The sequence below is a fragment of the Lutra lutra genome, chromosome 4 (genome assembly GCF_902655055.1).
Source record: "Lutra lutra chromosome 4, mLutLut1.2, whole genome shotgun sequence".
NCBI classification, from domain to species: domain Eukaryota; kingdom Metazoa; phylum Chordata; class Mammalia; order Carnivora; family Mustelidae; genus Lutra; species Lutra lutra.
Window position 1 is genome coordinate 49515452 of NC_062281.1, and position 13522 is coordinate 49528973.

Genomic DNA, 13522 nt, shown 5'->3' on the forward strand with positions numbered 1-13522 from the left:
ATTTATGTAAAATATGGTTCATTAAGGAATTATGAGGAATAATTCTTCAAAAATTATAGTTAGTAATATGAATAAGAAATATCAAATATCACTCAAATGAAGCATAGTTACATAAGGCATAGCCATTGCTTCTCTCTTCTACCCTCATTTGTCTCATAAAAACACAAGTTTCTTCTTTTTTTGCCTTTTTTCATTCAGTCACAAAATTACCTCAAGAAAAAATACATTCATATCTTCTGTATATATGTAGGTAAGGGAGAAGATGGACAGGGATTACTCTACATGAGAAGCTGGGGGGGAAAAAGATGAAATAAATTGACATATTAATGCTCAGCTAATACAAAAAGAAAAATATATAGCTATTGAAAGACAGCTATGCATTTAAAATGCAGGCATGCTTTCTAATATAATTTTCAGCATTTTAATCATGAGGTAGGTTTGCACAGTAAAAACTAGTGTGATTAAATGGCAATTATATGGTCAATTAGGGCTTATCGATGATTCAGGAAAAGAAAAAAACATGCTTCTTAAATCTTAAGGCTTGAGTTAGACATTTTAACAGTTTGAATACCTGACTTTTCAGTTAATGATCCACCAGCTCTCAACCTCACTTCTTATAGATTTTTTTAGTGCACTGAGGCACATCACATAAGGTCAAACAAAAGGTTGGAGGTAGTGGGTTTATTTATTCAATAAAGATTTATTAAAGCCTATCTTGTCCTAGGTCTTGGGGAGTATAAAGTAAACGCACATAGTTACTGACTTGGAGAACTTCAGTCTATGATGATGCCATCTACATTCATCTCTTCAAACATCCCATATACATTAATGACCACCAAGGTTTTGTCATAAGAACTGGATTTCCAAATATCTCCTCACTAGCATAATCAAGGTCCTATCACACAATGTCCTACAAATGCTTTGAATTAAATATATACACACAAAAAAGTGATTTTCAACATACCTACTATATACAAACATCTCTTTTTAAATTCTTTTTTATATTAATGTCATCTTCATAAATCTAGACTCTAGTAATAGAAACTTAGAAGTTATTCTTGATTTCTTATTTGGATTTATCCAAAAGACCCAGAAAGTTCAACTCCTTTCATTTCTGCCTCTAAATTATTTCTTTAGTCCCTCTCCTTTACCCTTATCAGTTCTAACTTAATCCATTCACCTCTTTCCTTGTTTCCATGCATTTACACTGTGCCTCTTCAACTTTGCCCCTATTGCTACATCTCCAAAAATATCTTCTCATACCCTTCATTTGCTCAATACTCTGCATTGGCTCCCATTACCTTACAGGTTAATGTCCAAACTCATAAGTAGGTCATACAGAAACATCATAACCTGACTCCACTCACCTTTCCATATTGCCACTTCCAACATCCCTGCTACCTGGCTTCCTGCATATACACATTCTGTTCTAGTCACATCACATCACATTAAACTATGAGCTTCCATAGAGTTAGTCTCCATCTAACTCATCTTTTTATTCCAGTATATAAGGTAAAAACTCAATAACTGCTTGATGGATGAGTAAACTCCTAGGCATGCTAAGAGTTTAAGAAGAAATCAGTAAAATTGATGGATGAATAAACTGCTAGTCATGCTAAGAGTTTAAGAAGAAATCAGTAAAATGATATATATGACATTTCTTAATCAGAAAAAAAATTTCCAGTTTTGAAGACCTAATGTCTTCCTACTTCTATATTTTCAAAAATATATCGGATTTTTCTTCCATTGCATCTCAGTCTTCACCATTCTTGAGAACACTTATAAAGCTAAGAGCGTGACATGCTTGAAGACTCTCAATGATGAAGCAGAATTTTTAAAAGAGCATGCCATGCCAGGTGAAGTTTCTTTTCTTTCTTCTAATAATACAATTTAATAGCATAATCCTAGTCATCAAGATTTAATATTATAAAGAATGGACTTTTACTATTTGTGGGTTCTAATATTTTACTAGCAAATCTGTATTCCATCAGTACTATTTCCATCAAACTTAATTTTTGAATTTTTCTCTTCAGTCGCAGAAAGGAGCAGATAATAACATAGGGTCTATAACAAGGGTGAAAAAAATTAATCTCTTCCCTGTATATATCTCTGCATGGATCCATCTTTACCGCCATTTTTTTCCTCATTTAGTCCAAAAAGCAAACCACTTGGAGCCCCTGTTATAAATGAGTATGCTGATGCCCAGCTACACAACTTGGTGAAAAGGATGCGTCAAAGAACAATGCTCTACAAGAAAAAGTTGGCAGAAGGAGATATATCGTCACCTGAAGCCAGCCCCCAAACTGGTAAGGTTTGTTACCTCAAAGTACTGGAAAGAAAGAGGTTATGAGGGGACATGTATTTTACAAAAGTCTTAGTTTGTGTTCCCCAAGAGCAGACCCTGAAACAATGACTTAGGTGCAAATAGTTTATATTGAGGGTGATCCAGGAAGGTGAAAGCAGACAAGAGAGATGGAGACAAGAGTTAAGACAATGAAGATGTATTAATGAGAGGGCTTCTTCTGTGGGCCCTCAGACTTGATCCAGCTAAAAAACTGGATCACACTTAAAAATTCTCCTGAGAAACCTCCCCACTGTTTCCCACAGTTGGATGCATCAATTAACATTCCCACCAACAGTGCACGAGGATTCTTTTTTCTCCACAGCCTTGCCAACACTTGCTATTTCTTGTCTTTTTTGATACTAGCCATTTTGACTGATGTGAGGTGGTATCTCATTGTGGTTTTGATTTCTATTTCCCTGATGCTGAGTGATGTGGAGCATCTTTTCATGTGACTGTTGACCATCTGTATGTCTTCTTTGGAAAATTTGTCTATTCAAGTCTTCTGCCCATGTTTTAATTGGATTGTTTGTTTTTTTGGTGTTGAGTTGTGTAAGTTCTTCATGCATTTTGGAGGAAGTGGCCAGGGTATCATTCCACCAACTCCTGTTTTCCATTAGTTAAGGGTTACGGTTGGGGCATGTTGCTAACTCTCCAGCACTTTAAGCAAGCCATCTGAGAAAAAATGCTGAGGGAGACTGACACAGGGAGCCCTCTGCACAGGACCTTTAGACCAGGTGTTGCTTTGCTCATGGTATAGAAGCAAAGCAACAACAGTATCTGCTACGGCAAGTTTTATTGTAAATATTAATTAAGAATACCCCTGATAGGGGTGCCTGGGTGGTTCAGTCGATTAATGTGATCTGCCTTCGGCTTAGGTCATGATCCCAGTGTCCTGGGATCAAGCCCTGCAATGGACTCCCTGCTCAGCAGAGAGTGCTTCTCCCTCTCCCACTCCCCCTGCTTGTAGGCATGTGTGTTCTCTCTCTCTCTCTCTCTCTGTCAAATAAATAAATAAAATCTTTTTAAAATATCCCTGATATACAAAGCACTTATAAAAATAGAACACTACCTTAATACACAACATAGCAAAGAACATCAATTAATCACATGGCAGACTGGGGCAATTATCAGCCTCCCTAGCAATTGCAGAAATGTCTTTATGAAAAATTAATAAGTACAATAAAGCAGACCACAAAAATGATATATATTATGGTTATATCTTTGTAAAAATATTTATATATGTATAGATAAAAATAGAAGAAAATTTTGTTGTTTGATAGCAGTTAAGAATCAAACTGTTAATTATATAAGATGGAACTGAGGGTTTCCTTATAATTCTGTACAAGATAAAAGGGATTTTTAAAATAAACTATGTATTATATAGTATATATATATACACACTATATAGTATATATTATATACATTTATATAATAATATATTTATAATTATATATATTATGTAGTTTCTTTTTTAAAAGAAGAAGCTATAATAAATCAGTCATTATATTTTGATAAAGATAAGTTAAAAAATATTTTGAGTTTTATGCATAACTTGAAAGATATGTGTGAGACTAAAGAGGCATGAAATTAAAACCTGTGGCATGATGTACATTTGTAATGATACTTTTCAATGTAAATCTAAAGGATTCTAACTTTATTTATGCTACAAAATATGTAAGAATTAGCTTGTTAAATGTTAAAATAGGATGTTAAAATATCCTAATTTTGGGGTGCCTGGCTGGCTCAGTCAGTACAGTATGCAAATCTTGATCTTGGGGTTGTGAGTTTGAGCGCCAAATTGGGTGTAGAGATGTCTTCCTTTCTTTCTTTCTTTCCCTCTTTTTCTTTTTCTCTTTCTTTCTTTTTTTCCTTTGAGAGAGAGAGACAGAGAGAGTACACATAAGCAGGAAGAGAGGCAGAGAGAGAGTGAGAGAGAAGCAGGCCCCCCACTGAGCAGGGAGCCTGACATGCAGCTCAATCCCAAGACCCTGGGATCATGACCTGATGATCAGGATCATGACCAAAAGCAGATGCTTAACCAACTAAACCATCCACGTGCCCCTAGAGATTACTTTAAATTAATTAATTAATTAAAGTATGATATTTGTAACACCTTTGGGATAATTTACTGGGAAGCTTTAAATCTGCTGTTTATTTCCAAATTTCAGTGTTTTTATTACCTGGATATTGTCATTAATGTAGCTATTTTCAAAGTCATAACACGCCTTATCTACCTAAACTGAGAAGGGAAGATTCTGAAATGTTCTGACTCGAGAAATCCAAGCTTTTCTCATTAAGCTAACCTAACCTCTTAAAAATGTGTTCTTTTTTTTTTCCCTATAAAGCAAAGCCCACAGCTATACCATCAACACAAGAAAGTAATGCTAAGCTAAAAGAAGAACATTACTATCACATACTGTGTTTTAAATTCCAGAAGATGCCTCTGACAGAGTACCTAAAACGAATTAGACTTCCAAGAAGCATAGATTCATACACAGGTACCAACAAAGGGTAGACTATCCCAGTGGGAGGGCTAGATATTACCAAAACCCCTGTAACCCAAAGTTACAGATGGCCTCCATTTCTCCCTAGTCCACATCCTGAATCCATCTAGAAAGCAGAATTTAAACTATATTAAATATGCAATGGATTGTTTGCCCCTCTCTGGTGAAGGGAAGATAAAATATTCCTGCCTGTTTTTAAAGGGCATACCAGGATAATGAGGAATAAAGTAAATGTATAATCATCAAAATAGATAAGTGATTGATTGATTGATTGATTGGTTAATAAAAATAAATAAATAAAAGGCAGTCCAGGGTCTATGCTGCCCATAATTACTTTTGAAAAGAAAGTCCCAAAGCATTCAGTGATATGTACACTGACACCCTTCACCCAAAAAGTCATTATGAAGTGTCTGTCTTCTTCCATGCCTTCATGTTGTTGATTATTCTAACTGAACAAATCCTTTCCTATGGCCTCCCTTGGGCAGAAGAAAGCAACGCGTAAAAGGACATAGACTGCCTTAATGGGCTGATTCTCTGCCCTCTCCAGGTCAGCCATACTCGGCAAGATGTAGACAAAAAGCCATGGCAAGATGTGGCTTTTTGTCTACCTCCCTGGGTGACCCTGCATCTTAACTACCAATGCACAAAGTGCCTGCTGCTGCAGTTATCCAAACAGGGCATCTCTGGATTCCCTGGGTCTCTTCTTCCTTGATCCATGTAGCACAGTTACTTATAGGGACAGACTCAGAAAGGCCACCTGTCAACAAGAGAGGAATGCCTCTCTCCAATGTCAAAAGAGCTGTAAGATCACTCAACAAGCCTTGTAAAGCTCAATGCTTTCTACTGTAGAGTCAGAATTGCACTGAATTTTAATAGACCCTCTTATAACAATTTGCTTAGCTCCAGACGAAAGGGCTCCAATGTTACCAAACTAAGCAAGAGAATTATTTTAATGCTTGTTACATGCCATTTGGATTTTTCTAGATCGACACTATCTTCTGTGGCTTCTGCTCGTCACCATTGCTTATAACTGGAACTGCTGGCTTATACCACTGCGCTTCGTCTTTCCATATCAAACACCGGACAACACACACTATTGGTTTATTACAGACATCATATGTGATATCATCTACCTTTGCGATATGCTATTAATCCAGCCCAGACTCCAGTTTATAAAAGGAGGAGACATAATAGTAAGTGTAACTGGGGAAAAGCAGAAACTGACAAATATCAGATTGAACTACAAAAATAAATTTACAACACTATTTAATGTCTGACTGGCTATCTCTGCCTGGATGAGTGTTTAACCACTGGAAACCACCAATACAGTAATAACGATAACAACAACAACAAAACAACCATTGAGAACTCACTATGTACAGGGGACCATGAATATCCCTGTGGTTTAGGTTCCTCATCTTAAAAATAGTAATAACAATAGTACCTTCACAGTGTTGATGGAAAGACTAAATGAAGTGATGCCTGGAACTATGTTGAGTGCCTAATGAGTGTATATTAAATGTTAGCTATCACTATTATTCCAGTTAATTTCTTTACAATGTCTCATTTAATCCTTTCAAGTCACCCTATAATAAAGATATTATTAAGAGGAAGAGGAAACTGAGGCTTGGAGAGTGTAGGAGATATGCTCAAGGCACAAAGCTGAACAGCAGCTGAGGCAGAATTTAAATCCAGATCTTGACCCCAACACCCATGCTCATGAACCATGTTGGTTCATTTGGCAAGTTTTTCAGAATTTGATAATATGTGAGGATAGAAAGATAAAACCAGGTCTGGAATGTCAAAACCATATACATATTTTACCTAAATAATGTTTAAAAATGTATAAATTATGTATGCAAAAGAAGTGATTTAATAAATATTTCTCTAGTAAGCACACCTCAAGTAGTCTGAATAGAATAAGGCAGGTATTATAACACTCATTATTATCACTCAGCGTCCTCAGGAGACAACCTGGTATTGTGAGCACTAGGCTATAAGATTTCTAGGACACAAACTTTACCTTGTTTATCATTGCATAATCAGCACTGAGCACAATACCTGTACATAGTGCAGAAAACAAGTCTTAGATCTTCATACTTTGGGGAAACCTAACTTAAAAAGAAAAGAAAAGCTGTCATGAACCTTTTAATCAGTGTAGGTTCACTGCACTGTCCAATATAGTGGCCACTAAAGAGATGTGTCTATTCAAATTTAATTTTAATTAAGATTAAATAACATTAAAAATTCATTTCTCAGCCACACTATCAATATTTCCAGTGTCCAATAATCACATTTAGGTAAAGACTACCATATCAGAGAGCACAGGATATTTTCACCATTGCAAAATGTGCTATTAGAGAGTGCTCTAACAATGATCCATCAAGATCTTCACTGAGACAGCCAGACCATAAGTAGGAAGCCACACACCCTGCAGACAGGTGTATATCACAAGCACATAAAACACACCTGTGGTTTTGTGGGTTGTTTTAATTAATATGGTATCTGCTGGCATCTCTTCTATTCACTCTTCCACTTTCCATGTTTATCACATCCTAATTCTCACCATCAAATGCACTGACCTACCTCAGAAACTACCATTCTTACCCTTAGGAGAAATTATTTTCTCCTAGATTTATTCTCAGTGTTGAGTGAATTTCATAAGCAATCCAGTCAACCTAACAGAAGAATACATTTTCACAAGCACATACCCAAATCTCAAAGCCTCTACTCCTCAGCCCCTTCCCCAGCTAACTAGAAGGATGCTTCCTTTCCAACTGATGTCCACTGTAATATCCTCTTCACAATCTCAGTGGTAACTGCACAGAACAGACCCTCCAATGGCTCTGTCACAGTAGGAAGAGAAGACTGAGGGAATACATGGCTCCTTGGGTTCATACATATTCTTGAAAAATAAAAATGGGTTCTTTAATCTCCTGAATATTTTCTTTTGAGTCTACACACAGTGTTAAATTATCATAAAGCTGAAAGGAGAAATTTTGGTTATTGTTTTCTTTTAGAAAAAAAAAAATTCCTGAAGAAATCCTCCTATTATTTGAAATCTTCCTAGAAAGAAATTCTAAAGGCAAGAGCTATAGCTGTAGCAAGAATCTATTCAAAATAGTCCTTCAGAGCACTAGTCAGCTCACCAGTACTATCCCCAGAGCTCACTGGCAACTTGATAAATGATGATGGTGGTGTACAAATAAGAAGTAAACAACACACAAAAAAAGAGCGCTAATTTCAACCTCCATTAGATGCACAAGGGGGGAGAAAATCAATGTTTGACAAATGGAAAATAACAAAATCAGTAAGGGGAGACTTATTTTCAATTTTCTAAAAGGCCCTTTACACACAATGGAGTGTTAAAAACAAGAAAAATAACGAATTAAAAACACACTCAGTGGGCTCTATTTAAAATGCATTATCACAAACTACAAATACAGAGCAGGAACTAATTGCTTTGTTTGTTCAAAAGAAATCTAATGGTTTCTTTAATTCAGAATAGGTGGTGTTAGCCTTTGAAACTTGATTACATTTTGGTAAGAAGACTATGCAAGTCAAGTACCCAAACTGAACATCTGACTAAATTTAGCTATCTTTGCTACTTCTGATACACTGTTAAATTATTCATTCACTTCTTCACTCATTCATTCATTCATTCATTCAACAAACATTTATTAAATATCTTCAGTTGCCAGGTATTTCAGGGCTGGAAGATGGAAATATTAATTCCCCCAAGGCCTTGGAAAACAGATAAGTAACAAAAGTGCAAAAGGCCACAACAGAGGAAATTAGGAGGGTTTACAAGTTTTGCACAGTATTCATTTGCAATATCCTTCTTCTGAAAATGGTACTACACAAATAGAAGAATTTTGTATCAAAGATCAACAAAAGAGTCTCTTATCTGTAATTTCCTTCATAGACAGCAGAAATAAAGCTGAAAATGACAATGACGATTAGAGATATGAGAATCATACCCACAACATTGCTAAACCTACTCATCACGATTCATGGAAATGCTCAGTGCTGCCTGGTGACAATGTCAATCAGACCTGATGTTGTAGTCAACCATTTTTGGCACTTCGTCTTCTCAGTTACTGTTAAGAAACTGACCTGAAGAAAATCAACCACTCCCTTCTCCATGCTCTGTACATTTTATTCATACTTCCATTATTTAATTGTTAAATAACAATGAGGCTAATTATGATGTAGTAGAAACAAACAGACCAGGGTCAAATTCCACCTCTGCAATTTATTAATAGCATTACTTGAAAACAATAAATGTAACCTTTCAGTAAGTACTATCTTTTCATCCATAAAATGGGAATTATAGTGCCCACCTCATAAACTATTATGAAGATTAAATAAGACAATGTGTACACCTAGGCCAGAGTCTGGAATCTAGAAAATGTACAGTAAATTGTTAAATGAATCAAATGAATGAATATCCATACATTTAACTTCCCGTAATGTCTCCGACTTGTATCTGTAGTTCTCTTTCTTACCTGATAGTAAGTTTCTTGAGTATAAGGAGAGTATCCAATTCATTTCCCTCTCTATCTTAGGAACTCAGAGAGTATATTCAAGAAATGTTTGAAGGAGGGGATAAATGGCAATTTTGGTTCAAGGATCTTCTCTCCTTGAATAATTATTTAATCTGCCTTGTAGTTGCTTCAGATGATATTATTATTTTTGAAACACATCCATCTGTTCTACATGAAATTACGGCATTTCTATGAATTATTTATCAGAAGAGGTAAATATAATAGTACCTGTGTAGAGCTTCTTCAAAAACTATCTTTTGGAGGAAGATTTAGGTGCAGTCAGCATATCCTTTCTAAAGTAAGCCTCTCTTGAAGAAATGTTGCTTGCATAATGATAAGGCTTAAAAAGAGAAAGAGAATTAAATGGGTAACATTGGTTAAGTAAGTGCCTAATTGTTACCAGTAAACATGCTGGTCGTCATAAAACTAACGACCCCAAATTTAACGATGCCAAATTTATTTAGTGCTCCAAAGAAGAGATATTTTAGAATCACTAGATCTCATTTTTATCTAATCAAAAAATTTTTCATTTCATTTACATTTATTCAATCATAGAATCATAGACAAGCCTGAAAGTAAAGGGATAAAAGTGCTAAAAACATTCTTCCAGGGTTGGAGGAGAGGGCGGTATTTTAACTTTGTAGCACTTGAAATGTTTCTGTCAGTCCCAGATAAGCTTTGAAGGAGCTAACGGATTTTACTCAAGCTTGGTACATGATTCAACTTAAACTTCTATCTATGTCTACCTGTGGTTCAGTAAGCCATTGAGTTTCACAGTAAAAATCATTAGAAGAGCATGTCTTATATATCTACTAATATATTTCTGTAAGATTTAGTATATATGTATGGGTAAAAATTACAGCCAAAATAGGGTGTGGGGAGCAGGAATTAGGGAGCTGGCTAATCAGTAGTTAACACTGCTCAGCAGAAGTTTAAAACTTCTGAACTTGGATAGTCTGGATGGTAATTATTAAAAGACATTACTTCCAGGCATCCAGGTTCTAATACTTTGGCCAACTCATTAATAGCACAAAGACTGTTCCTCCCTACCTATAACCAAAATCTAAGAAAGCAAATCCAATATTAGCATTAATTCTTTTAGGCCTGAATGGTAACAAATGCCTCTTAATCTATCACCTATCACATATTTATTGGGCACCTACTATGTGTTAGACATTGCTTGCATTAGAAACTGGAAAAACAAGACAAAGATACGGACCTCACCCTCAAGTAATTCAGCACATGAAAGACAGACAAAAGAAAAATGGTAGGGTTTGTAATGGGAGTCATGACAGTAATAAGCCCTAAAGGTTATGAGGCACAGAGAAAACCATGTGAAGGAGAGGACACCTGGTCCAAATCTTATTGAATGAACTTCAGTTATCTGCACACCTCCACCCCCACTAAAAGGGAACAAAACATATGTTCTAAGCTCTGAAAACAGCATAGGAAAGTCATGAAAGTGAGAAACTCTGATGCTGAATAAAGTGGATGTGGGATGCTGTAGGAGGCGAGTGAGACAGAGAAAGTAGAGCCTTTGTAGACCATGAAAGGGAGCTTGTATTTTTTTTTAAATCATGTGGAATCAGAGGATTTCGCATAAATGTTGATTGTTAAGTAATCTGATTTAGCATGATCATCTAGCTGCCATTATAGAATGGACCAAGGGGAACAAGTCTTAGGGCAAAAAGACCCATCCCAAAAGGATAGAATGGACATGAGGAAATTGTACTATATGCTGGCTAATTGAACATAATAATAAAAAATAATAATAAAAAAATTGTGGAAAGGAGAATCAGTAGAATTGTTGCTGGATGGATGAGGGGGGCTGAGGGAGAATGCGTGTTCTGGGATCACTGACCGGTATAGATGAGGATGCTCATAGGATTACCCAAGAAGAGGAAGGGTTGGAAGTGGGAAGATAGTTAGGCTAGTGGGGAGTGGAGAGTGATGATGAATTCACGTTTGGTGTAAATTAAATCTGAGATAAGCAGCACTGCTAAGTGAAGACAAAAGGCAGTTGCTTGTCCAGGTCAATAGCTCCAGAAAGTGACATTAGGTAGCAGTAGATACTTGTAACCATATAAGTGGATGAAATTTTCTAGGAAGCAAGTATAAAAAGGCAGAGAAGAGAGCTGAGTCCTGGGGAACGTTGGCATTTAAATGGCTATCCCTAGAATCAAAAAGTTAGAACTGAAGAAGTAAACCAAAAATGGCGTTTCAGAATTTTTAGAAAGAGTTTCAGGAACAAATATCCCACCAAATATCAAATGCTTTAAAAAGTTTTATTTATCTTTTTGTTCCTTTATCTATTCATCTACTCAATAAGTATTTATTGGTTTCCTAATATATTCTAGCCACTAGCTATGTACAGTTGCTAAACGAAGTCAACCCTGTCCTGAGATAGATTACCATTTAATGGAATAAACTGATTTTAAATAAATGAGCCAAGAAATACATGTGTGATTTCAAAACATGGTAAATGCCATAAAAGAATGCTAAGTACTATAGAGGATTTCTTGGGCATGATCATGAGGAGGATGTTAGTGGCTGACTTCTCATTGGCAGTCTTAATGGAATAAGAGAAATGAGCAAAGGTCAATTTGCCATTAATTTGCCATGGGTTGAGGAATAAATATGACGGACGGAAAGATGCAGAATAAAGCAATGCAGACAACTTTCTTAAGAAGCTTGAGTATGACAAACAATAGATCAATAGCAAAAAGAAAACAAATGACAAGGGAGATTTTATTCTATTTAAAGAGATGAGAGGATAGAGTGTATTTATTGGCTGAAATTACAAGGAACCAGTTGAGAGAAATAAGTATAAATATTTATTAAAGTGAGAAAATAACTGATGAAATTGAGTATAATTAATATAAAATATAAATATAAAATTTCAGGTGGATTCAAATGAGTTAAAGAGACACTACAGGAGTTCTACAAAGTTTCAGGTAGGTGACTTACTGTTTCAGAATTGTTCAAATAATTCATTACCATTTTGATTTTAAGTCCCATTTATAAATTTCTTTTTTTTTTAATTTCCTTCATAGCCTTTGTAACAAAGTTTATACAGATGAAGTTCTAGGCAAAGGCAAGCCTAAAGTTTTTGCTTCTCAATAATTACATGATAGACTTCCATGAATGTGCAAGTGTGGAATTTAACATTCGGATCTTTATCAAGCACAACAAAACGTTAGCACTCACATTTAAATTCTGATGAAAACGTCAGTAAAGGAGTATGGAGTATACTTTGTCTTGTCCATACAGAATGCTATCCTCCAATTCATGTACCATGATGATGTAAAAGTCTATCTAATTTTTTCTAGTCTTATTTCTTTCTTGTTTATATAAACAAAATTTAAAAAAAGAAGAAGCAATTATGTCAATAACATGAAACCTTTCTTTCCTCAAATAACAGTATAATTGTATGGTTTTTTCACTCATAATTATTTATACCCAAGTAGTTTGTTATCTTTTATTTGTTCCTCCTAACTATGAGAAATAGACAAAGTTTGGGGAGTTCTCCAAAGTTCCCCAATATGTATAGGTAAATTGCAACCTCCCATTTCAAGAAAAACACTTTTGTGGCCTCAGATTTTGTATAACAATACAAAGCTGGGGTTAGGTGTCAAATTGTCCCCATTGGTGATCTATGGTGATTAAAATCTCTTTTAATTTGTTTTTATCTGCACTTAATTTTCTTTGTAAAAAAATTGCCACATACTCAGACATACTCATAATCTACACTACTTTGATGAACTCCACAAGAGGATGACTATTCTTCTTAAGTGTCACAAAACTTATTCCAAATTCTTAATCATTTTCTTGAATTTGAATAAGTGAAATTAACTCATATATTTAATTTGGATGTATAAATGTAAAATTTTACATTTAATTGTGGTCACTCCTTTTGAATTCTCTTAACACATCCTGCTTCTCTAGAGTATTGTATTATAGCTATTTTTGTGTTTCATTATTCCACTATTAGATTGTGTAGACAGAAACATTTTACTCATTTCAACCTCAACATGTTTTGCAAAGTGCCTTGTACAAAGTTCAGTATTGGTCAGTTCTTACTCAATTCAACTTTCTACAATTCTATGAGAAATAAATCATCTTTAACA

The 13522-nt window shown here is 35.2% G+C and overlaps 1 protein-coding gene across 1 annotated transcript in view; it reads left to right on the forward strand.

Annotated features, from left to right (window-relative positions):
• Nucleotides 1-13522, forward strand: part of CNGB3 (cyclic nucleotide gated channel subunit beta 3) — a 141270-nt gene that overhangs the window by 56554 nt on the left and 71194 nt on the right. The window contains exons 4-7 of the mRNA XM_047728366.1: nt 2152-2306; nt 4690-4842; nt 5833-6041; nt 12299-12349. Of these exons, the coding sequence (XP_047584322.1) occupies nt 2152-2306; nt 4690-4842; nt 5833-6041; nt 12299-12349 (568 nt within the window). The remainder of the gene's footprint in view (nt 1-2151; nt 2307-4689; nt 4843-5832; nt 6042-12298; nt 12350-13522) is intronic.